Source organism: Henckelia pumila, chromosome 1 (genome assembly GCF_033568475.1).
Source record: "Henckelia pumila isolate YLH828 chromosome 1, ASM3356847v2, whole genome shotgun sequence".
Lineage (NCBI taxonomy): Eukaryota > Viridiplantae > Streptophyta > Magnoliopsida > Lamiales > Gesneriaceae > Henckelia > Henckelia pumila.
The window spans coordinates 107,087,320-107,113,987 of record NC_133120.1 but is presented as its reverse complement, the minus strand read 5'-3'; the positions used below and the strand labels follow the sequence as shown (position 1 = coordinate 107,113,987).

Here is a 26,668-nt window from a genome sequence, read left to right as displayed (position 1 = left end):
TGCAATTTGTTGAGCATACAAGAGACCAACTAAAGTGCTCTTTTTTAATATATATTAGTACTCGGACGCACGCGATGCATGCTTTCTATTATCCATTTTTTTAATTGAAAATAATATATATATATATATATAGTGAAATAAAAGTAATGACATTTTTTGTAAATAAATATCAATAAAAGACAAAAAAAAATATAGTGAAACTGATATTTCAGTAATTACATAGGCATTAAAGGGCAAAAAACATGAGGAAGGTCATACCAACGTACCAAAATCTCCCTCAATATATATACCAGTACCCTGATGCACGCGATGCGTGCCTTCTATTGTCTATTTTTTTAACTGAAAATTAAATAATAATAATAAATAGTGAAATAAAAGAAATGATATTTTTATATGTAAATATTCATAAAAAAGCAAAAGAATATAATGAAAATGACCTTACTATAATTACATAATCATCATTTCTTCCCTCAATTATGATTTTTTTCTTCTTTTGTTTTTCATCTAACTATTTTTTTTTATTTTTTCACCAATTTTTGTATTTAATATATAATATAATAATTTTATTTGGCAGTTTTATTTGAAATATAAATTTATTATAAAAATGGATTATTAGCACGCAATGCATGCAACAAAGTGGCTAGTATATATGTATAGATGATTTGCTTTCCAATTATGCAAGACGGGTTAGAAAAACACGGTAAAAATAGTTGAGCGGAACCATGTTAATTAAATATTAGTTTTTGATACTTGATAAATTATAAATTAATTTTGATAAATTAATAACATAAATTTTTTCATAAGATCTTCCTCACAGTCTCATCAATATTATAAATTAATAAAATATGATTCTATTTCTATTTTTCACTAAAATTACAAAAAATAACAAGCACAATTTAGTAAAGTATGATTCTAATTTTATTTTCATGAATTTAATTTAATTATTGTTTTTGTTTATATGGTGAATTTAATATGATTAATCAGTACAATGAATATGATTTAATTTTGAAAAAATAATGAGTATCATTTTTTTAATATATAAATGTACATATGTATGTAATCCATTATCTATACATTAATTCACATAATATGATGGAAGTATTAGTGAAACACGACGACTTTTTAACTCATGTTAGTTGAATAAAAAAAATTAATCTTTAAAATAATAAATTATTAATTTATTGATTAATTAATATCAATAAATTAATAAAATTTCACGATCTCAATATTATTAATTATTGAATTTTTACTGTATTTTTAATGAAAATAATAGGAATATTTTTGTGCTTCCTATAAAATGATAAAAAAAGATTAACATGTGACTCTCTTGCAATATGATATTATATTATTAATAGAGAAATTACTTATTCTAGCCTATGTTAATAACTTATTTTTAAAAATATCCTTCTTTATTAAATATTATTCAATATAGTCTTTTATAATTTAATAATCCTAAAATATCATTTCCTTAATTATCATTTTTATCCGTCTCAATAAACTATTATAACTTAGTAAAACTAGATTTATACTTCAAAATAAGTAATACATACTCATTTCATTAAGAATTATTTATTTTCTTAATAAATATTATTTGATGATAATAATATGATAGTACCATTCAAATAATAATAAATAAATTAATAATATTATTGATAATGGATGTAAAAATAGTTGTATTTATGCAGAAAATTAAAAATAAATTAATAGTTATATATTCCGTAAAATACAAAATGATAAGACATAAATTATTAATCATAAAATAATAATAATAATTTTATTAAGGAATCTACCGAATAATAGAAAATAGTAATTAATAAGCTAGTATATTATTTTTCAATATTGTTAATAATAGAAATAAGAGTGTTTAACATATTTATATTGTAGTGAGCTCATTTAAATAATTTTTTGGTATGATAATCGAGAATGACTATTATTATTAATTTGAAAAACTTATTCAAAAGAACAAAAAATGATTTCACCAAATTTAGTTGTTGAATGATGATAATTACACATTTTACAAAATGAGAATGACATTTACTTTATTTTTCTAAAAAATAAAAATCTTACACACATTAATTCATACTAAAAATTTATAATTTTATTAAAGTCTTACTATTAATAATATAAATTAAATAAAAAATAAATAAAATAAATCCGCATGTAAATACAAATACAAGTAATTACAAGTATATATAGAAGGTTTTTTTAAAAAAAAAAATTATCTAAAGGATATAATTGGACTTCAATATAATTAAAGGCTAATTTTAAAAGCATTTAGATACAGATTGTCATTGTTGTTGTGAAAAAGTAAAAATTTAAGGTAAAAAGTAAATACTCCAAAACTCAAAATTTATCAAACTCTACACTTTATAATATTTTTCTCTCAACTCAATTGTATTTTTCATCACAAATGAAGACCTATTTATAGATCTACATTTGAGATTAGTCCAAAAATAAATACATCATCATCTACATCATCACACACTAATTTTTCACATTTTACAACTCAATATTCAACATTCAACATTCAATATTCAACATAATATTAATAATAATAATATTTTTCAACACTCCCCCTTGTGATGATGATCGTGATATGATGAATGTCTTCATTACGTGTTTTATACTGCCTCGTTAAAAACCTTACTAGGAAAAACCCAGTGGGATAAAAACCATAGTAAGAAAAAAAGAGTGCAGCCACGTAAACTCCCCCTCATGTTAACATGAGTGATTCTTCACATATTCCGCAGATTGCGCATCCCAATGTTGTATATATGATTTCTGAATATCATCGTGGGAAGTGCCTTTGTGAAGAGATCTGATGAGTTCTCACTTGATTGAATATAACATATATCAATATCTTTATTCTTCTCAAGCTCTTGAGTGTAGGCAAAGAACTTTGGGGGTATATGTTTTGTTCTGTCACTTTTGATGTATCCTTCTTTCATTTGAGCAATACATGCAGCATTGTCTTCATACAACGTCACAGGCTTCTTGTCTACTGATAATCCACAAGAAGTTTGGATATGTTGTGTCATTGATTTTAGCCAAACACATTCACGGCTTGCTTCATGTAGCGCAATAATCTCAGCGTGATTTGATGAAGTTGTTACGAGTGTTTGTTTCTGTGAACGCCAAGAAATTGCGGTGCCTCCATGAGTAAATACATATCCGGTTTGAGAACGTGCCTTATGTGGATCAGATAAATATCCAGCATCAGCATAACCAATGATACTTTGATTGGTGTCTTTTGAGTACAAAAGTCTCAAATCTGTTGTTCCTCGTAGATAACGAAATATATGTTTAATTTCGTTCCAGTACCTCTTTGTTGGATATGAACTGAATCTTGCCAATAAATTTACAGCAAAAGATATATCAGGTCTAGTGCAATTTGCAAGATACATAAGGGCACCAATGGCACTTAGATATGGTACTTCTGGACCAAGAATAACTTCATCATCTCCACATGGGCGGAATGGATCCTTTTCTATGTTTAATGATCTTACAACCATTGGAGTACTTAATGGATTTGATTTATCCATATTAAAACATTTAAGGATCTTTTCTGTATAATTTGCCTGGTGAACAAAAATTCCACATTCTTTTTGTTCGATTTGCAAACCCAGACAATACTTGGTTTTTCCAAGATCCTTCATTTCGAATTCTTCCTTCAAGTACATCATAACTTCTTGAATTTCTTTATTCGTTCCAATGATGTTTAAATCATCAACATATACAGCAATAATTACACATCCGGATGTTGTTTTCTTGATGAAAACACAAGGGCATATTGGATCATTTACATATCCCTTTTTTATCAAGTGCTCACTTAGCCGATTATACTACATTCGGCCAGATTGATTTAACCCATATAATGATCTTTGCAATTTTACAGAATAAAATTCTCTGGGTTTTGAACTTTGTGCTTCAAGCATCTTAAATCCTTCAGGGATTTTCATGTATATATCACTATCAAGTGATCCGTATAAGTAAGCTGTAACAACATCCATAAGACACATTTTCAAATTTTCAGACACTGCCAAACTAATCAAATATCGAAACGTAATTGCATCCATAACAGGAAAATACGTTTTTTCATAATCAATTCCAGGCCTTTGAGAAAAACCTTGTGCAACAAGTCTAACTTTATATCTGACTATTTCATTTTTCTCATTTCGCTTTCGAATAAAAACCCATTTGTATCCAACAGGTTTTACACCTTCAGGTATGAGGACTATAGGTCCAAAAACATTGCGTTTATTCAGCGAATCCAATTCAACCTGGATGACATCTTTCCATTTGACCCAATCATGACGAGTTTTACATTCACCAAAAGATTTTGGTTCATGATCCTCATTTTCATTTACGATGTCACAAGCCACATTATAAGAAAATATCTCATCAATATCTTCTATGTCTTTTTGGTTCCATATTTTTCCAGTATTAATATAATTGATAGAGATTTCACGATTCTCGTCAGTTTGTGGTTCTGACAGAATATTTTCATCATCAGGTGATTCTTCTGGAACACCATTTTCTATTTTATAATCGTCGTGTTTCTCTATACCTTTTCTTTTCCGAGGATTTTTATCCTTGGAACCGACTGGTCTTCCACGCTTCAAGCGTTTTATGACATCATGAGTGTCTTCAATTTGTTTCTTTGGAATTTGAATTCGAGCAGGGGCATTTACAGCATGTATATATGATTTTGTTACCCCTTTTATGTCTGCAAATGCATCTGGCATTTGATTTGCAATTCTTTGCATGTGCACAATTTGCTGTACATCTTTCTCACATTGTTTGGTCCTTGGATCCAAATGTAACAATGATGGTACATACCATGTGATTTCTTTTTCGATGTGTTTCTTTTCTCCCCCTAACACTGGGAAGATTTCTTCATTAAAATGACAATCAGCAAAGCGTGCTGTAAACACATCGCCTGTCTGAGGCTCAAGATATCGAATGATTGATAGACTATCATAACCGATATAAATACCAATTTTTCTTTGTGGACCCATTTTTGATCGTTGAGATGGTGCAATAGGCACATACACCATACATCAAAAAATTCTCAGATGAGAGATATTTGGTTCTTTACCAAATGCAAGTTGCAATGGGGAGAATTTATGATATGCACTTGGTCTGATGCGAATTAATGCCGCAGCATGTAAAATTGCATGTCCCCATATAGAAATAGGGAGTTTTGTTTTCATAATCATTGGTCTAGCAATCAGTTGTAGACGTTTAATCAATGATTCAGCTAATCCATTTTGCGTATGAACATGAGCTACAGGATGTTCAACAGTGATTCCCATTGACATACAATAATCATTGAAAGTCTGGGATGTAAATTCTCCAGCATTATCAAGTCTTATTTTTTTGATTGTATAATCGGGAAATTGATTTCGCAATTTTATTATTTGAGCCATCAATCTTGCAAATGCCACATTCCGAGTTGACAATATGCATACATGTGACCATCTGTTATAGGCATCGATCAATATCATAAAGTATCGAAATGGTCCACATGGTGGATGAATTGGCCCACAAATATCACCCTGAATACGTTCAAGAAATATGGGTGATTCAGTTTGGATTTTAGCTGGCGATGGTCTTATAATAAGTTTTCCAAGAGAACATGCTTTACATTGAAACTTATTATTCTGAAAAATCTTCTGGTCTTTCAATGGATGACCATGCGTATTTTCAATAATTCTTCGCATCATTATTGAACCAGGATGTCCCAATCGATCATGTCAATTTGTTAATATTGAAAAACTATTAACCACCATATTTGATTCGATTGGCCTTATATGTGTATAATGCAATCCAGTAGGGAGCATTGATAATTTTTCAACCACATATTTCTTTCCTGATTTATATGTGGTAAGACACATATATTTCCGATTTCCATCAGTTATCGTCTCAGTATCATACCCATGAGAGTATATGTCATTAAAACTCAACAAATTTCTTTTCGATTGTGGTGAATATAAAACATCATTTATCAGAAATTTTGTACCATTAGGTAACAAAAAATGTGCTTTTCCACAACCTTCAATCAAGTCTACAGGACCTGATATGGTATTCACCATTGTTTTTGTTGGTTTTATTTCCAAAAAATATCTTTCATCTCGCAGAATAGTGTGTGTTGTACCACTATCTGGTATGCAAATTTCCATGATATTATTTCCATGTTTGCTCATAGCATTTTCCATATCAAACTTCACAAAAAAATGCAATAAAGAAAAATTAAGTACAATACAAATGCAAAATATAACATGCTTTATAATACAAGAATGCATGAAAAATACAAATTTGTTACAATGTAGTCCCACCAATATTTTAATCAATGTCTTCGAAATCATTCAAAAAATCTGCAGCATTGAAACTAGTTGAACCAACTAAACGGTCACTATGTTCAACAAAATTTGTCTCTTTTCCTTTTCCCTTTGTCGATTCTTTATAGAGCTTACATAGGTGCTCAGGGGTTCGACAAATATGTGACCAATGTCCTGGAGTGCCACATCTATAACAAACACTCTAAGATCTTTTTGAGTGATTTTCATTTTCACTCGTATTTTCATGCTGCCTTTTTGGTGGGTGATTCGTGACGTTCTTTTGAGATGAGTTATTGAAATAACTACCTCGATTATTTTCATATCCACGGTCACGACCACGACCACGACCGCGATAATTTTTACGTCCACGTCCACGTCCATGCCCATTTCCTCGACCTCGTCCACGACCAAAATCTGGTCTATGCCTTTGATTTTGGTTTTCATTTTTCATTACGACATTTGCTTCAGGAAATGCCGTTGATCCAGTGGGTCGGGATTGATGATTTCTTACTAACAATTCGTTGTTCTTTTCCGCCACAAGAAGACATGCGATTAGTTCGGAATATCTCGAAAATCCACGCACTCTATACTGTTGTTGTAGAGTTATATTCGATGCGTGAAAAGTGGAAAATGTTTTCTCAAGCATTTCCATCTCTGTAACTTCAAGTCCACAGAATTTTAATTGCGAGACTATTCGATACATCGCAGAATTATAATCACTGACTTTTTTAAAGTCTTGGAATCTCAACGTATTCTATTCATCACGGGCGGTCGGAAGTATCACTTCCCTTATATGCTCAAATCTTTCTTTCAGCCCTTTCCATAAAGTCATTGGGTCTTTTTCTGTGAGATACTCACATTTCAACCCTTCATCAAGATGTCGGCGCAAGAAAATCATAGTTTTTGTTTTATCTTGTGAGGTTGATATATTATTTTCTTTGATGCTTTCACTTAGACCCAATGACTCAAGATGCATCTCAACATCAAGAGTCCATGACATATAATTTTTTCCAGTGATATCGAGTGCAACGAATTCAAGCTTTGCCAAATTTGACATGGTGGTACTAGAAAAATAACAATGCATTTTATTAGTTAATTTCTATTAGTATGATAATACAAAATAATGGAAGGACGAAAATTACAAGTGCGTATATAAATAGATAAAAAATCTGTGGTGGAAAATCGCCGGTGAGTACAAAACTCGTGAGCATGATGATCATAGTCGTTATGAAAAATAGCCTTAGAAAGGTCAAAAACTCCATCTTCTTCTTTTTTGAAAAAAAAAACCGATGAGAAAATATTTTGAGAGAAAGAGTGAATTTGGTGTGATTGAAAATGAGTTTGAGTGAACATATTTATAGGGCAAAAATTTAGCCGTTTGTTACCGTTTGTGACCGTTGAGGGTAAGAAAATGATTATGTGTTGAATAAAAATTCGTGATAATGATGCAATGCATATAATTATAATCATAATTAAATAATTATGTATATCATATCACATTATTATAAGGTCGGTGTCGTAGACAACCTTTTATATAATAACATGAGATTATACAAATATGGTTAGTATATAAATACATAATAAATATATATCATGTTATTGTTTAAAAATCTTAGAGGCTTTTATACTTGTCGTATCCATTACCGGGAGTGTGAGATGTCGTCTTAACATCCTCCCAGGATTTATAACAAGTTTTGAAAAAAAAACTTATTTTTTTTTTTCATAACATGATATTATATATTAATATATACACAATAAAAATATATAAACAGTAAAATAAAAATTCTTACTTGTTGAATATTTTTGACTTCTTCTTGTATTTTGGAGCGTTGGAAAATATAGAGAACCTTCGAGCGATCGTGCTGATAACGTGTTGTGAAAAAGTAAAAATTTACGGTAAAAAGTAAATACTCCAAAACTCAAAATTTATCAAACTCTACACTTTATAATATTTTTCTCTCAACTCAATTGTATTTTTCATCACAAATGAAGACCTATTTATAGATCCACATTTGAGATTAGTCCAAAAATAAATACATCATCATCTACATCATCACACACTAATTTTCCACATTTTACAACTCAATATTCAACATTCAACATTCAATATTCAACATAATATTAATAATAATAATATTTTTCAACAATTGTATCTATATTTTAATTTTTTAAAGATGAGTGAAGGCAGCAGGTGTTTTTGGCATACGAGGGAAGTTACCGTCGTGCCCACTGCCTCTTTCAATTAAAATTAAAATTAAAATTAAAATTAAAATCAAAATTAAAATTAGGGCTTTTATTATATCCATGGCTCATAATTTTCCCAATTTTATGCCTTCTTTCATTCTGGTCTTACCTCACTCTTCATTTCTCAGGTGTGTAGTTTCAACCTTCTGTCTTACTTAATTTCAGTTCTCGAGGTTTTTCTTTATCGTTTAGTTTAATATAGTGTACGTTATGTTGTGTATTGCAAGAAGTTCATTACTTAGCGTTGTGGACAATTCTTGTGCGCTATTACATGTTAAATCTTGCTTGATTATGGGAAATTAAATTAAAGATTTTTATGTGATCGCGTTTTCTGTTATGTGATATCAGTTTCTGGGTAGCATATATTTTTTTTTTGGCCTTTTGGGAATGAAGTTTCTGATTTTTTAAAAATTTTCCTCCTCACTGGTTCTCGACTCTGATTTCCCTCTGCTCCTCTTTCATTTTATTTTTCCTTTTGTTTGTTTTCTCTGGGTTTTCACTCTTTTTTTTATATTATCTTTTCATGCTCCGTTTTTATCGTTCACTATGCTGCGGTCATGTGAGAACAAGCAGTTAGTTTTCTATTATTTGTATTTGAAAACTGCTGTTGTCATTTCTTATGGCACCCCCTCGTAAGGGACAAGATTAAAAGTGTTCCAATGTGTTGAGGAGCAAATTTAGGATGGTAACAGCCACATCTATTGTCACTGCCTTGTGTTAATACAAAAACACAATATTTTAGCAACCTACAGTTGCACACATGTTGTCCATGTTTCTTCTATCCTAGTATCTTCGTTTGCATTTATTCCATAGTCAGTTTCATTTTAGCTCAGCTCGTTTTATGGTTCAGTAGGAAAGGGGAAATTGATTATATTCATGGGTGGAGCCACTCCTTAATGGGGTTCACTTGACCCCTCAATGTCTAAGATGTTTAATTTGCCCTCAAACTATTAGATATATTTACTAAATTTGATTATTTATCCCACAGATATATCAAATTGGAAAAATCACATTTTCGACCTTGTAATTTACACTTTTTCTATTTTTAGTCGTATTAACGGTAAATTTGTTATTTAAGTACAGTAACTTGCATTTTTTTTTTCACTTTTGATCTTGTTAAGGTGAAAAAATTCGTTTGTGTAGTATACTAAACGAGTCATTAGTTATTCCATATGAACGATGTAGGGTTCAAGCGCAACATATTCATCATTATCTGTAGTGTTAATTAATAGATAATATAATACTAGATTTTTATGAACGGACCTTTAGGTTACTTGCTCTCCCTTGTGATCATGTTGATTTTCACATCAAGCTCACTGGACATTAAATAGTACAAGGAGTTAATTTTAAGTTGGCTACACACATTTGGTAGGTAGTGTGTTATTTCAGTTATGAAACTGTGCCACAGGATTAGATCTTTCGATTAAGTTCCTTCGAACTTTTGTTATGCTACTATTGTTGTTACTTAAATATTTTTCCGCTGATAAAGTTCACTTTAATGATGATGTTTTTGTCTATTATTTTCATTGTTACTTGCAATTATTTGGTTACATGACCTAGGGGTGTTAAGGAACCAAACCAAATTGCGTGGTTTGGATCGATTTTCAATCAATCACGGTTTGGTTCGACTTAAAAATCAATCGAAACGTTTATTCGCTTTCGTTCAAGTTTGGATGAAAATAAACCAAATCAAACCGATTAAATTAATATAAAAATCATTTAATAAGTTTTGCTAATTTAGTGTTATTTTTCTTGGATATAGAAATATTGTATTCGACTTTTAGTTTGCATTATATTTTTAGCGAGTTTTGTAACAGTTCAAGTACATCGATGATTCATTTATTGTAGATCTTAGCCCAAAAAACATAACCACTGCCCTACAAGTTTTAGTATTTTTTATAAGTTGTAAAATTTTGTAACGTGCATAAGCTTTTTAATGCATATCTATTACTTATAATCATTGTAGTCCACAACCAATCAAAATGTTCACTTAGCTTCTATTAAGTCTCAGTTGCTACTTTTCCAAATTATAATGTCTCATGCATTAATTCATTATGAAACTCAATACTCAAGGTTAATCATCCAAACCAGAACAAACCGAAATGCATGGTTTCGTTTGGTTTGAAATTTGTACAACTGATATGATATGATTTGTATGGAATTTTTGTCTAAAACCGACATAAACTACAGTTGAGCGCCCGTATACAGAGCTTTAGACAGTTTTGTTTTGTTTGCCTTGAGGGCTTGGAGTTCTGTAATTTTAACCTGTAGGTTAATGTGATATGTATCTAACTGTTTTAATTGGTGTACATGTTGTCCATTGTTATTTATACTGTTTTTATCATTATGATCAACATAATTATCATCATTCTCTGTCTTGACCTTCATCCAGCAAATGTTTGAGTATGATCTAAATGTAATAATACCATATCCTGATGTCGTGGTTTTATTTTACTGTGCAAGGCAATAATTTGATTATGAGAATATCATAGACAGTATGGACGAAGCAATTGGTGATGAGCTGGTTGAACCAGTTAGTGACATACATATTCGAAATAAAGAGCATGAGGTCTCATTGGAGACTGGAAGCTCCAGCATGCTTCAATCAAATGAAATGGTAACTCTCAGTACGAATGATTATACTGAGAGCGCTAGAAAGTTGTATACAGATATTCTGGATGCAAAAGACCTAGACAGACTTGATTCTTCTGATCATGCAGATGTTAGTCCTCGTTGTGTAAATGGTGCGGGGGTTATGGTTAAAGAGTTGATTCTGAAAAATTATGATGGAGAAAAATTGACTATAGTGGATACTTCGAATTCTAAAGGAAGAATGCAGACCAGGAAAAACCAGTGGCAGCATCTGCATCATCTATCCGGCGGATCCAAAGTTAGCAATCTGCATGGACAAATTGGGTACAAAGACAAAAGTCAAGCAGCGTCGAGCGCCTGGGAGGATGAAGATGACAGTTTCTTTTCTGGGCTATTAGATCAAAATAAACCAATACCAAGTTCTAATCATAGTACAATCATGGACAATTTACCAAGTAATGATGATAAAGTTGCTTCGGTAGATATGCTGAATTCTAAGGGAGGCATCCGGACAAAAATTTTATCCAAGTCTGGATTCTCTGAATACTTCATAAAAAGTACTTTGGGAGGAAAGGGTGTAATACATAAAGCTGGTGCTTGCAGAGGATCTATTACAGAGTCCTGGATTCAGGATTGTCCAAAGCCTGCCAATGCTGGTTTGAAAAATTCTATTGCTCCTCTAAGCTCGACCGTACAACCTGTTTCACGTATTTCACATTGTATTTCCATGTCATCATCTGGTCTTAGTTCTAATGATATTGGTGATGGAATCAGTTTGAGAGAGTGGCTAGAAGAAGGCCAAAACAAGGAAAATAAAGTGGATAGCTTGTGTATATTTAGACGGGTTCTGGATCTTGTGGATTATTGGCACTGCCAGGGAGTTTCTTTACAAGAATTGAGGCCTTCCTGCTTGAAGTTATTGAGATCATGTGAGATTGTGTATCTAGGATCATTTGTATGCGCTAAGGCCTCAGCAAACACAGGAGATCAATTGATTTGCCAACCATATCATAATCGAAATGATGAGAGACCTGTACATCAAAACATGCATCCTTTGAACAGCCAAATTTGGAAGAAGCGGAAAATATGTGAAGGTATGAAATTTATTCAAAGGTGGCCCCAATTTCCATCCAGAGCTAGCAATGTATCTGCATTCAAAAAAGTTACCAAGGTAAATGATGCTGACCCTCTGGATCCTGGAAACTGTGTAGATGAAGAGCTCAACCTCAAAACAGAAACTAAGAACCAGGGAGAATCTCTTAGTGATAATCTGTCCAATCCAACTCATCCACCACAGGATTCTGTAAGTTGTATGTTGGAAGAGAAGTGGTACACCAGTCCCAAGTTATTCAATGAGACAGGCTGCACGTTTGCGTCAAATATCTATAACTTGGGTGTTCTACTGTTTGAGGTTTGTGAATACCTTGTTTCTGAATGGTTTTCCTATCATGCCTTCATTTTTTGTGTTTCTTTCTTAGTGAGAGACAATTTTCAAAGGGTAGCCGTAAATGTATCAGGGATATATTTTGACGACGTTGACAAGAAATCAATGATTTACCGAATAAAAGTATTCTCTTTGTAATGCACCAAAATTTAAGGCCCAAGGTCTTAACATCTAGCTAATAACTTACAGTTACTCAAGTAAAAACATTTCTTTCATTTTTAAACTTTTTTAATATGAAAAAACATCGATAGTTCATGTGTTTGATACTGTTATTGATGGTACTTTCAGTTACTTGGCTCATTCGGTACTGGAAGATCTCATGCTGCTGCAATGCTTGATTTACGGCATAGGATTCTTCCGCCTAGTTTCCTTTCAGAGAATCCCAGGGAAGCTGGGTTCTGTCTCTGGCTGCTTCATCCTGAACCTTCACTGCGTCCAACAGCAAGGTATTCTCCACAACACTCATCTTCCTGTAGTAATTTTAACTGTATGACATAATGATGTGGCAAACTAATTATGTGGGGTTTAATTTGGCTCCGGATATTCAAACGCATAAGTAGATGATCTGAATGTGAGTGTGTCATGAACTGAAAGTTAACTTGGTTCTTTCATAAACAAATGTTTTATGAATTTATAAAAGAATCCAATGTTTTAAATCAATAAATTGTCGCTTTATATCATAGATCTCTTGAGTCTTGAACATGTGATCTTAGTGGAGCATGTTAAATATGTGACAAAATTTTCTTAAAACTCCTTAAGATGCTGTAACGTAAATTTCAACGTCTGTGATTACTTTTGCATAACAGGGAAGTTCTGCGATCTGAATTTATAAGTGGAATTCAGGAATCATCTGGAGGTGAGGAGTGGTCTTCCATTGATAAAGAAGATGGGGAATCAGAAACATTGCTGTATTTTCTTTCATCCCTAAATGAGCAAAGACAGAAGGATGCATCAAATCTGGCGGAACAAATCCATAGCTTAGAAACCGACATTCATGAGGTTGAGGGACGACAATCTAAAAAGCAACTAATTTTATCTTCATCGGCACCAGAGTCACTCACTGCATGTGGCAGCGAGTATCCTAGTCAAAGTTTAGAAGTGTTTTCGAAGCTGTCCCCTCCAAGTGATAAAGAAACAAGGTTGATGAGCGATGCCTGGAAACTTGAAGGTGCTTACTTTTCCATGAGACCTAACGTTCAGATTTCAGATGGTAATGCTGGCATTCACAGGGACAGAGAACTGTTAAAAGCTCGGGAAAACTGGTGCGTCATGGGCAGGGAAAAAGGCAATGGTACTAATCGTTTAGGAGATTTCTTTGATAGTTTTTGCAAATTTTCTCGCTACAAGAAATTCAAAGTGCGAGGGTTGCTGCGGAATGGAGAATTTAACAGTGGTGCGAATGTCATATGTTCTTTGAGTTTTGACCGAGATGAGGACTACTTAGCTGCTGGACTGGTGTCAAAGAAGATAAAAATTTTTGAATTTCAAGCGCTATTGAATGATTCAGTTGACATTCATTATCCAGTTGTTGAGATGGTGAACAAATCAAAACTTAGTTGCATTTGCTGGAATAGCTACATCAGAAATTATATTGCTTCGACTGATTATGAAGGCATAGTCAAGGTGTCTCTCCTTCACTTTCTTTTGCTCTCATTGCGAATGAAATATATGTACTGTTGTAGGTATACTAGAGTTGCTAATGTTACTCATCTAAAAAATCCAGTTTGTGTATTGTTTGCTCAATGTCTGTCTCTTGGAAAGATTATATTAATTTTTAATGGCCTCAGCTCCTGTGCTTGAATTCTAAATTCCAAAATATGAAAATATATGCGGCTAATGGTTGAATTTAGAGCATCCCTTGCATTTCCTTGTTTCTGGAAGTTTCCAGAAAGTTAACGGCTTCTTTTTTTTTAGTGGAAAAGTTAATGGCTTTTTTATATATGTTAAAATATGACCGTCTTTATATTATAGTGCGAACCATTTACATATTAGCATTTTATCATCCATACCGATAAGCTGCTCAACTCCTGCTAAAAGGGTTATTCAAACTTAAACCTAACGCTTGAACAGGGCCTGCTCATTTTTTCTTCTGTGAACATGAACTTCAAATATTGACATAGAAAGAAACAGGAGAAATCTTTACTAAATTGTTAGCCTAACATCAAAATAACCTTGTATGGGCCGGAACCCTCTTCTTTTTTATATCGACCATGTATCATATTATGCCATCAGCAACCTTCCCACAGCAACTCTGAGAATTGAACATCAGAATGTGTTGTGAAGCATGCGTTTGTTGAAAAAAGAATGCCCTAGTTATTACATGCATGTGAACCTATTTTGGTTTACTCTTTAACTAGTAGTTCTAAGAGTTTCTGCTGACAGCAAACTAGTTGGCAACTCTTCACCCACAAATTACCCAGAGCTAGAGTGATAAGCACACATTCACGGAGCAGTGGAAGCATATATTAGTTTGATGTCTCAAGTGGATATGTAAAACTGAACGTCACAATAATATGGTCCTTGTCATATTCCCAGATAACTTTCTTTGGTATCTTTTCTTCAATTATAGCCCACTTTTCCTTTTTGAATATTATATCTGGTTACATTGACCTCTCACTGTTGATGTTGATTTGTATTACTTTATCTGATTTACGTTTTGATGTGCTCAAAATGGTCACAGTTATGGGATGCAGGAACAGGTCAGAGTTTTTCACATTTCATCGAACATAGAGAAAGGGCTTGGTCTGTTGATTTCTCTCGTGTGAATCCTACGAAACTAGCCAGTGGCGGTGATGATCGCCTGGTGAAAATTTGGAGCATCAGTGAGGTGTGTTTTTCCTTGTTTTATTTATGTATTTTATGCTTATTTTTCTGGGTTTCAAGTAATTTTTCTTCTGTACTGTGTGGCAGATAAATACTTTGAAGTTTTAGGTGAATTATAATTATTGCCAAGCTCTTGCTAGTTGAGATTTGATGATTTTGTCAAAAAAAGAAGTTATTGCCAAGCTCTTGCTAGTTGAGATTTAATGATTTTGTTGTTTTGAGCTGGTATGGTGTGTTTGATATCAAACATCAAGGCCAGAAATAAAATGCTTGTTGTTCTACTTTCCAAAAACATAACATAACTAACAGCCTTTATAAAAGAAAATATATGTAACTTTCTATGGATTGGTTGTCCAGTTGTCCCTTGATGATTCTAGCCACTACCTGCGATTTATTTATATTTGTTGATTTTTACTTGTCCAACAAATTGATTTGTAACATTTGGTGCAGAAAAACAGTTTATACACAATTAGGAACCATGCGAATGTGTGCTCTGTGCAATTCTCAGCTGACTCGGCTCATTTGTTGGCTTTTAGCTCTTCTGATTACAAGACCTATTGTTATGATCTTCGCAATGCTTCCGCTCCTTGGTGCATATTGGCTGGGCATGAGAAAGCTGTTAGTTATGCTAAATTCTTGGATGCAGGAACTCTTGTTTCTGCATCTACAGACAACACCCTAAAAATTTGGGATCTTAATAAGACTAGCTCCAATTGTTTATCAAAGGATGCTTGTGTGTTGACTCTTAGAGGACATACTAATGAGAAGGTTGGTGACTCTGCTTTATATGGTCATCTATTAGTTCTTAGGAAAATGCTTGTTGCCTAACTCCGCTATCTGCTCTTGCAGAACTTTGTGGGTCTATCAGCTCATAATGGATATATTACATGTGGTTCTGAGACAAACGAGGTAGTTGTCTATTTTAACTTTCACATCCTTATAGTTGATGTGATAACAAAAAAGAATTGGAGAGAATAATGTGTTTTGATCTTAGAACTAAAGTTAAATTTATTGGCCTTTTTAGCTGTGAGTTATGGTTCCTACTCATTTTGCTTGGCGCTCTTGATCATACAAGTCCATTTTCCAAGGTTTTCCTTATCTTGATAACTCTATCCTAAAATGGTCCTATGAGCTCCACTAAAGCCATCATCATTCATCAAGATTATTCAATACGTTTCAACATGGTTTTCTTTTTTTCTTTTTTTCTTTTTCTGGGGTCTACTCGTGCTTGTGACTTCTATCCTACTGAATTACCCAGTTTCTTAACAGCAGGAATAGTTTATTCCTTGTCCAAATAATATAGCGTCATAGTTCTGAATATCATGTGGTCGTATAGAAATTTGCTGGATCCTGCCAATCTTCAAGTTTTTAAATGACAATGTAAATTGTCTGCAGGTATTTGCCTATTACAAATCTTTTCCAATGCCCATCACCTCCCACAAATTTGGTTCCATTGATTCCATAACTGGTAAGAAGACTGAAGATTCCAATGGACAGTTCGTTTCGAGCGTTTGCTGGAGAGGCAAATCAAATATGGTGGTTGCTGCCAATTCATCTGGGTGTATCAAACTCTTGCAAATGGTTTAGAAACTATGTTTGTCCTACATACAAGTTACTCCTATGTGAAGTATCTATTCATCTTATCAGAGGTCCGTTATTTTATTTGTTCCTGCATTGCTGCTTTGGAAGAAAAATATTGGAAATGTACTTTCAGCTTTTGAAGAAATCGTGGCTTTGGTATGAATCTTTATTTAGAGAATTAGGATCTGCAACACTCCATTGCGAAAACATGCATGTTGCTGGACACTAGACATTGTTTTTCTAAGTATGTTTTCTTGCTATACCGAGGACCACAATTTTGTAATGATGAAGATAAACTGGCTGAGGCATATCGGTCTTCATCTGTTTTTGCAGAAGTTCAGGAAAGAATTCAACTAACCTGCCTATGCGAATGAGTGCACACTGTTGCAAATATATTTGATTGTTCATATTATAGTAAGGTAACCATTGTATTTGAGTGGTTTAGATAGCCTACTCAGCGGCATTCATTGTACATTCAAATCTGTTACAACAAGCTTTATAGCCTATACCATGCCATCATTAGCTGCTGTATATGAATTCCTACTCTTGATCCATACATGTAAAATTTAAAATAAATAAATAAATAAATAAGAAAAGAAAAGAAAAAACTACAGAGATAGTGGGTTGATGGTTATCTTTATTTTGTACTTGATGTAAATTTGATTTGTTTCAGGTGCTCTTATCGGTTTATTTATTTTGTTGTATCATATGGGGCTCGTCCCCAATTCATCATCTTTATTTCTCATTTCCATTTGTTGTCTTTATTTCTCACTTGTAAATTTGAATCATTTCAGATTTGAGCTCAGCATTTTGTTTTTTAAAAAAATTATGTTGTATCTTATGACACTCATCTCCAATTCTATCAGTTTCAAACCTACCTGGCTATGAGCTATTTGCTTCTCCTGGAAAGGTTGATTGGGATTGGAACCGTCTCAAGGATATTCAGTCACTTTTGGGATGAGTAGGGACATGTAGTTCATTTTTTTTTTGAATAAACATGTGGTTCATTTTGATACATGCTCTACCATGTCAGATCTTGAATATGATCTACGATGCAGATTCTTGATCGTGAACACTGAATATCAATCTATTTCTTGTTAGAGGATATTGATGTTTTTAAAGACGAAATAAACATTTATCATATTCACAAAAAATGAAACGAAGTCTTAAAGATCTAGCTCTTTGGCTACAAAAAAACAATGTAAAATGAGCAATTGAATCAAAAGCTGCTCTCATTATCGTTTCAAGAACATGTTTATGAATGTGAATGTCCATGATTGTTGGATAACCCAACAACGCTACACGAGTCCTTAACCTGACCTGTTGTAGGTTTTCGTGGGCTCACAACAGTTGGTGGCCCTGAGATCTGTCTTTCAAGCCGTGAGCATCGTGAACATGGATTTAATGGTGATGAGTACTCTGTTGATGCATGAACTGTTGAACGCTTTGGTGAAGAACACATTTTGAAGTCCCTTGTTGGAGAGGAAGATGGAGAGTGACTCGGATATGTTTTGAACTGTCTTGCTGGTGAGGAAGATGGGGAGTGACTCGGATTTGTTTTGAACTGTCTTGCTGGTGAGGACGATGGAGAGTTAACAGGATGCATTTTTGAGAGTCTTGCTGGTGAGAAAGATGCGAAGTAACTTGCATTTGTTTTCTTAATTCTTGCTGGTGAAGATCTTGGTGAGTCATCTTTTGGTGTTCCTGTTAGACAAATGTATTACATGCTATTGAGGTCATGACAGAAAAATTTCATCACACCCCTAAGCTAAACAGGTTAGAAAAAACGAGAGAGAAAAACCAACCTGGAAGCTGTTTGGTCTCTGTCTCTCTCTGTTTCCTGATATTCAGAGCTTTCTTGTCTGAGTTGATATGCAGAGCTTTCTTCTCTGTGTTCTTAGAATCTCCATCATTCTGAATGCTCTTAGCTTTTGATTCACCTTTCGGACCACAAATTTTAGCAGAGCCTGAATCAATGTTCTGATTAAATTCTGTGTTTTGCAGTGTTTTCTTCTCAGGAATCTCAACTAATTTATGATATCCTGTGGCCTGTGAAGACATTTTCGCCTCTGAAGTCTCGACTGTTTTCTGATCAAGTACAGTTTTTGACACCGATATTTTCGCCATGTCTTCAGTAGTTTCTAAATTCTGATCTGTCCCTTTGGTTGTTGCAGATTTGGTATTTTCTTGAGGCTTGGGGCTGACTGATTTACTCTCTGCTGATTTTGATTCAATTACCTTGTCTGGAATCTCCAGGTTTAGTTTGTGACAGGTTAAAATTTTATTGTCAGTTTTGTTCTCCATGGCCCTGATGTTATCCTCCCTTTGATCCAACCTTAAATCAGGAGTTGCCACTGCTAGCTGTATTTTATCAGCTACAGTAAAAGAAAATTTCTTTCCTGGACTTTCAGAGCCAAACGACCTTTGTTCTATTGAAAGAAGTTTACGATGGGGTATCTCCGATATAACTGATCTCATATCCATGGTTGAATTTTTCCTGTCAATGATTTCTGAACAAACTGACCTTCTATCACTTGGCGCGGGGAACAGATCATCAATGGCTGCCAAATGCTCATGGTCACCCAGTGATGCTGCACGGTGAGCAGCTAATCCATCAATAGCCAAGTCCCAGTTCTTAACACAAATTTTTTCCTTCTCGATCAGTTTATAAGCAAACATCTGAAAAGGGATTTGTGAGATGGGTTCTGCTGCATCAGGGAACTTCTTCAAGAATCCAATCTCCATGTCACAATAATCTACGAGCGGCGGCGGGGAATCTGGATGACCATGGTCAGGATTTATAACCAAGATTTTCTTGATGTAGCGTAATATCCTAGTTATGGATGAGAAAGTAGGCCGAAGATTTGGGTTTGTTTGCCAGCATTTTTTGGTTAGATTTGTGAGGTATTTCGGTGAAGTGTAGGAGAAAAGTGGCCTCTCCCCTGCTCGTATATTTCGAGCCATTGTTTCCCCTTGAAGATGGCCATCTGAAAAGGGGACTTTCCCTGTTAAAAGCTCAAAACAGAGCATTCCAAAACTGTAGACATCAGCTTTCTCAGAATATTTTGCAGTACATTTGCCACCCAGGTGCTGCTCTTGTTCTGCTAACACCTCTGGGGCCGACCAAATATCAAGATCAACCGTAGTTGGTTTTGGACCTCGGGAAGCATAGTTCTTGATGGACATCAAGCCAAAACCTGTCACTTTTGCTTTGAAGAAACCGTCTATGGAAGCATTTCTTGATTTGAGGAAGACATTTGACGGATTCAATTCCCCATGATAGATCTTCTTTGAGTGCAGGTATTCCATCGCTCTTGAAATCTGTAGCATAATATCTACTGCAACTGATATAGAGAATGGATTTTGCTTCTTTTGACTAGAATTCTCCTTTATGTAGGTACCGAGATTCTTGCTCATAAGCTCCATAACAAGAAACCCCTCTTTTCTTTCATCATCATAAAAGCCACAAAGGTACTGCAACACATTGGGATGAGATACCGAAAGAACAGAAGAAATCTCATCACTTAATGGCTCGAGGTCTCCATAAAAGTTCCTCAGAGCAAAATTCTCACCCAGCCAATGAATCTCTTTGTAATTTCCTCCTCCCAATCCCAAACGACGTTTCACAAAATAGTCATTTGATCCTACCAAAACTTGGCTCGGCAACAGCTTCACCCTTATGGTTTCTGTTGAATTCATCTTCTGAAGCAAAAACTCTGCAAGTTTTACCGAATTCCCCTCTCCTGCAACTTTCTTCTCTCCAATTCTCTCGAGGAGCAACCATCTATCTTCCCTCCATACCATATCCAACCGATCGCAAATTTCTCCAGGCACTAGATATTGTTTTCCAAACATCCACTGGAAAATCTTCAGGTCATCACACTCTTGATCATACTTTTTCAAAAGGGCAAGTCTCCTTCTCTGCATATCTTCTTCATCCACCCCCGAAATCTCGGCAGCCGTCTCGATAGCCTCAATAACCACAGGGAAACAAGACAACAAGTTGTGAATGTGCAACTCTACACAATCCCTATTCATATGAAGACAAATAACTTTACCCCACCAATCTTTGATCTCTAAACAATGTCTTATATAGAGGTCAGCTTCTTTAAATATTCTGTGAAGCTCTTTCAATGGAGGCTCAAGTGTTTTCCACTTGTTAGGCCTATCTTCAAGTCTTAAATTCTGCCTGATTTCACCTGAAATCGTTTCGAATGCCAAACATAGCATATCGTAAAGTAAACAACACTGTCTTTGGTTGATCGGGATTTCATGTTTTAATACCATGAAGGCATTCAAACCACCTAAAACCTCCCCAACCTGCCTGAATTGATCCATCCCAGCTTTCACAACTTCGTTCAATCCCGGAAAACCTCAAAAACCTGCTGTCCAATCGGAACTTCGAAAACTTTTTTCGCCAACCAAACACAGATAATCGGCGAATAACCTGTGCATGATCGATTGAAAAGTGTGTCAAGGTTGTATTTTTAAATTTATTCCAAGCTTGTATGATTTTATGATGTATTTTCTCAGTCAAGAGGAAAGATTTTAGATTTTCACCACATAAACTTGATTCACCAACTATACAGAAAGCGTGATCGCCTCCCCTTTCTGTAAAAGTCCCTTCATCCATTAATTACGCATACACAATAAATTTTTTTTAAAAAAAAATTATCTTTCAATTAGAATGTCAAACATCCAAGAAATTATACATTAATTTTTTATAATATTTTATTTTAAAACTTATCATTGTTAAAAAAATTTATTGTTTCCAATCAACAAGATTCATATAATCGTGATAATATATTTTATTACAGAATTAAGTTAGACTTCTTCCTATTATCAATAAATAATAATATTTATTTTATATAATGAAATTTGTCACCACTAACTTCAACTAAACTCTGAATAAATTTTCGGATTAACATAAAAGCATGTGAATAACGGTAGTAAGAGACTCAAATGAACTAAATTGAGAAAATTTAATGCGAAAGTTCGTCCGAAAATATATTATTAAAAAAATCAAACACAAATATTATTCTTTGTATCTAATCAACAACGTAGATTCCACGAAAGTAATATTTATTAATGATATTATTTCTATGAGAGAAAGATGTACATGCTGATGTGCGCATGCGGCAGAGAAATGTCTCACCCTTCCCCTCTAACCACATTCTTCACAATTACTTATTATATAAATTATATTTGAATATATATATATATATATAGATTGATAGATAGGGGAGCTCATTAAGTGGGAAGAGAGGCAAATTGTCACAAACCGATACGTTCATGAGCATTTTGAAAGACTCTATTATTACACAAACTCTTTAAAATTCACTTGTAGGAAGCATCGAGGAGTTAATCTCCATCGTCGAGTCAAAACGATCTTAATCATTGATTGTAGAAAGTCACCGCTATAAAAGAGTTTTTACTCAAACACTTACACACTTCTGAAACAAGCGAAGTCAAGGAGCAAAGGCCTAGAAGGACTAAGTTCGTGACAAAGTGCCTTAAATTGTGATATGAAATTAATAAAAAAATTAAAAGAAAACCTCATACACACTTCTGAAACAAGCGAAGTCAAGGAGAAAAGGCCGTGCATGCTTGATCTTAGAAGGACTAAGTCCGTGACAAAGTGCCTTAAATTGTGATATGAAATTAATAAAAAAACAATTAAAAGAAAACCTCTTCAAATTCTGTGCATGGTTTTTTCGAATAACAAAATCACAGAAAGCTATGACAAATTTTCCCAGAAGAAGAGCCGCTAAAATCCATAAAAACTTGGTACTCGCGACAAGAAAAGACTAAATTCTTGGAAATTTTATATGTTTTTTTCTGACAAGCTTGGATGAAATGAGATGGAAGCTAATGTTATTGATATGGAAAAATAGCCGAGCCCGTGTAATCACATAAAGCAAGGGAAAATATGAATTCATACCTGTACAAATTGTTTCTTGAACAGGGAATCTGCTGATTTTTGGAGGGTTACATGAACCCTGTGGAAATTCAGCACAGCCCCATTTGAAACCAAAAACACGTTTGATAATTCTCCTCTGATTCCTTGAATTGGTTCTACACCAAAAACAAAAACAAAAACAAAAAAAGGCTGGAGCAAAAGGAATATCGCCAATCCCGACAAAGTTTGTTTTGTACAATGTAAACAAAGAAAATCTGGCGGCTTCTGTGTGTTAAAAATCAAGAATCAAAATCCTGAAACCCCGTAAACCAATTTGAAACGGGGAGTCAGAATTTAGCAGTCGAAATTATTTAATTTCTTGTTTGTAGTTTGTTGACCACCTGAATAGCTTTGGCTGATACTGATGTTCTTCTGGCCGTTGAAATCTCCGTGTCTTTTGGGGTTTTCTTTTTTTTTTTTATTATTATTATTATTATTATTATTATTATTATTATTATTATTATTATTATTATTATAAATAATATAATATTCAAGTACATGTATTAAATATTGATTCTTTTGACTATCAGAATTTAATATGATTTCTCATCGATATTAGATTGAGTGATGCTTTAAGAAATTAAAATATATATAAACTAAATGAGAAGACGAAGCATGATCAATTTTTAATTAACAACGCACATATATTGCTTATGTAATATAATAATTATAATGTATATGAATCAGGATGATGTAAAATATTTAAGACAACAGATATGGATCATGATAATTAATAGATTGGGTTGATTCGTAGACTAGCAGTCAATATGGAGCCTAATCCGATCTAATCCGGTTCATTTTGGTAACTATTTTACCATTATAAAACTTATATACGAAGTAAATAATTATTCATAAGTATAGGTGCACTTTTGCGAATTAATTATATGAACACTACTCGGTCCAAATAATTAATTTAGTTAAATATAGAGGAAATTAACCTATAATTAATTACACATACAACAAAAAAGCATGAAACAAAAATTCGTATTTGTTTCATCTATTGTATTAACATGAAAAATTATTAAAAATACGTATTTCAATAAAATATTTTATATTAATTCTTTGCTCGATACACTTAGTTTTTGGGATTGCCTCCAAAAAGTGATGAAAATTTTGTGAAGGTAAGATTCATAATCAACTTTTGGAAGCATTAATATCAAACATTGTCTGTTTATGCTCTTAAAAGAATTGACTAATACATTATGACGATTTTAGCCAAATAATTAGTACCTTCTAATTTTCAAGAGTCCTTTCGGGTGACATATTTTTACGCACATAAATATAAAATTCATTCGTCCAATAATTTCATGCTAATTTGGATATAAATATTTGGCATATGTTTGTGCAAGTAAATGTTAATACTTAAATGTGAGTTTAAAAAAGCAGTATATATGAATATGTTACACATATAATATATAAAATCAATACATTATGTTAATATTTAATAATACCTATTTAATGTAGAAAATTAAAGAGCTTGAATCTAAAATAAATGCTAGAAAATTATATAAATACGAAAGTGGTCCTGAATTAATAATAATAATAATAATAATAATAATAATAATAATAAATAAATAAATAAATAAATAAATAAATTAATAAACAAGAGTCGGTCAGACTTGGGGGATAGGACTTCAAATATGTATTATATATATTTGAATCTAAATTATTGTGGACCATATGAAGAATGACTCGTTGAACCATTATTTCATGTTTCTCAGCTGAAACAGATGTACCAATTTTTGTTATTTAATTAACATATACTTTTGTCAAGAACTGGACTGAATTTTTTTACTGAGACGGCCTGCATACACGCCACTTGTATATGAAAAGAGGTGATTTTATGTTACACCGAGAAAAATATTTTTGAAGTGTTTGTATGAGATAATCAACCGATCATTTTATTTTAAACAAAACAAAAGAAAGATGGATTTCACATATTTGTTTTTAATTGAGATAATAGACTGATCATCTCGTAAAAAAAAAGGTATGACATGTACCATAGAATCTCCATTTGAAAAGAGAATGCAGCACGTATATTAATCCTAACTGAAATTTTAACTGGCACGCCATTTCTATTTTTTTAATGATTTGAAGAAAAAAATGTGCACTATACATATATATATATATATTATTTGATGATTATTGTTTCGCGATACCAAGTCATTAACCAAAGAAAATTAAAAAATAAAGAATTGAACTGAATTTTTAACTGAGACGGCGTGCTTGCTTACACTACACGCCGCTCCATTTGAAAAGAATGCAGCACTTATATTACTTATAATTATAATTAATTATAACTATAATAATTGAAATTTCAGCCGATGAAAAAAAAATATGTGCACTTGTATATCAAACTATTAATTAAAGATTTTTTTGACAAAAATATTAATTAAAGATAAGAATATATAAAAATCCAATCTTTTTCACGATAAGTTTAATTAATAAAATGATAACAATACCTTCAAAGAATATCAGAGTTGATGAAATAGATAAACACTCACATGTTTTACATACTATTGAATTAAAAGTTTATTCAGTGTGCATCGAACGACTGCGAATTTGCCGACAACAAGATATGTGTGTGTGTGTGTCGTATGTGAAAATATCACAACAATAGTACTAATGCTAAAAAAAATTTAGATAAGGAATTCCTCATCTTCATTGTATTTTTTTTAAAACAAAAATTTAGAGGTGTCAAAATAGGTTAGGTTTGTCGGCTAACCTGGCTCGTCATACAAAGTAGGTGGGTTGAGTTGACAATTTTTAAACCCGCCTAAAAGGTGAGTTGGGTCACCCCGCCCCACCTGACCTGGCCTGATGGTGGGTTATGACGAATTGCGGGTCAGTCCGCCAAAATCAGCCAAATTACATATAAGTCTGTCGGGTTGGCCCGCCAGCCACTTAAAATATGTGAGTTTGGTTCGGTTGGATTGGTGTATTTTTACCTAAAAGGTGGGTCGGCCCGCACCACCCCGCCTAAGAGTGTGTTGCGACGAGTTGTGCGTCGGATTGTCTCCTTAATCCGTTTTGACACGTCTACAAAAATTATATATGGCAAATCATAATAGTAAAAATCTTAGAACAAAGTTTTTGCATAACTACATTAATATCATTTAATAATATGATTTTAACACGTGAATTAAACCACTCTAGGGATTCTTTCTCACGTACTTAAACTTTTAACACTTTTCCACAAAGGAAGAAAGCTGAAAACTAGGAATTCGAATTAATAACAAATAATTAATGCTCGTATCGGCAGAGCTAAAACTCACACGGACCTCACCTAGAGCAGGAAACCTGAAAATTCCCAAATAGGATTCCAAATATGTTTTTAAACGAAATCATAAAATATTAAAGAAAATTTCAAGAAAGACCGACCAACAACCAACCGACAACATAAATGCACAAGGGGAGTACAAAAATTTCCTTCTTTCCCAATTTTAATAAAAGAATAATCCAATAATTTGCAGTACACGGGTAAATTTATATTCGGTTGATCCATAATTAATGCCACACATTTTCATTGCATGAGCCGTGGCGTTTCGAGATTTATGTCACTGTACCACTAGGTGCCGGTGGGTAACTTTTTTTGCAATCACCAGCTGCAGAGGGGTAGCTTCCCTTTCCACAAGTGGAATCCGACCATCACCCAACCACCATCATCCATTCATTCAAAACTTT

At 33.3% G+C, this 26,668-nt stretch overlaps 2 protein-coding genes across 14 annotated transcripts; one reads left to right on the top strand and one right to left on the bottom strand.

Annotated features, from left to right (window-relative positions):
* Nucleotides 1-8,620: 8,620 nt before the first annotated feature.
* Nucleotides 8,621-18,491, top strand: LOC140888778 (protein SPA1-RELATED 2-like). Of its 11 annotated transcripts, none has more exons than XM_073296514.1 (10): nucleotides 8,621-8,713; nucleotides 11,049-12,588; nucleotides 12,910-13,067; nucleotides 13,428-14,244; nucleotides 15,302-15,448; nucleotides 15,895-16,212; nucleotides 16,294-16,353; nucleotides 16,840-17,093; nucleotides 17,359-17,444; nucleotides 18,355-18,490. In XM_073296514.1, the coding sequence occupies exons 2-8, from the start codon at nucleotides 11,083-11,085 to the stop codon at nucleotides 17,029-17,031; spliced, it is 3,198 nt and encodes a 1,065-aa protein (XP_073152615.1). In that variant the 5' UTR covers nucleotides 8,621-8,713; nucleotides 11,049-11,082; the 3' UTR covers nucleotides 17,032-17,093; nucleotides 17,359-17,444; nucleotides 18,355-18,490. The 11 variants fall into 11 exon arrangements, with proteins under 11 accessions (XP_073152615.1, XP_073152603.1, XP_073152596.1 ...); XM_073296502.1 differs by having other exon boundaries at nucleotides 16,840-17,181; XM_073296495.1 differs by having other exon boundaries at nucleotides 16,840-17,269.
* Nucleotides 17,996-23,276, bottom strand: LOC140888831 (uncharacterized). Of its 3 annotated transcripts, XM_073296542.1 has the most exons (3): nucleotides 22,967-23,276; nucleotides 18,831-21,472; nucleotides 17,996-18,729 (listed from the first exon to the last, which is right to left on the bottom strand). In XM_073296542.1, exons 2-3 carry the CDS (start codon nucleotides 21,361-21,363, stop codon nucleotides 18,281-18,283), a joined length of 2,982 nt encoding a protein of 993 aa, XP_073152643.1. In that variant the 5' UTR covers nucleotides 21,364-21,472; nucleotides 22,967-23,276; the 3' UTR covers nucleotides 17,996-18,280. The 3 variants fall into 3 exon arrangements, with proteins under 3 accessions (XP_073152643.1, XP_073152638.1, XP_073152647.1); XM_073296537.1 differs by lacking the exon at nucleotides 22,967-23,276 and having other exon boundaries at nucleotides 18,831-21,654; XM_073296546.1 differs by lacking the exon at nucleotides 22,967-23,276 and having other exon boundaries at nucleotides 18,708-18,752; nucleotides 18,831-21,654.
* Between the last annotated feature and the right edge of the window lie 3,392 nt (nucleotides 23,277-26,668).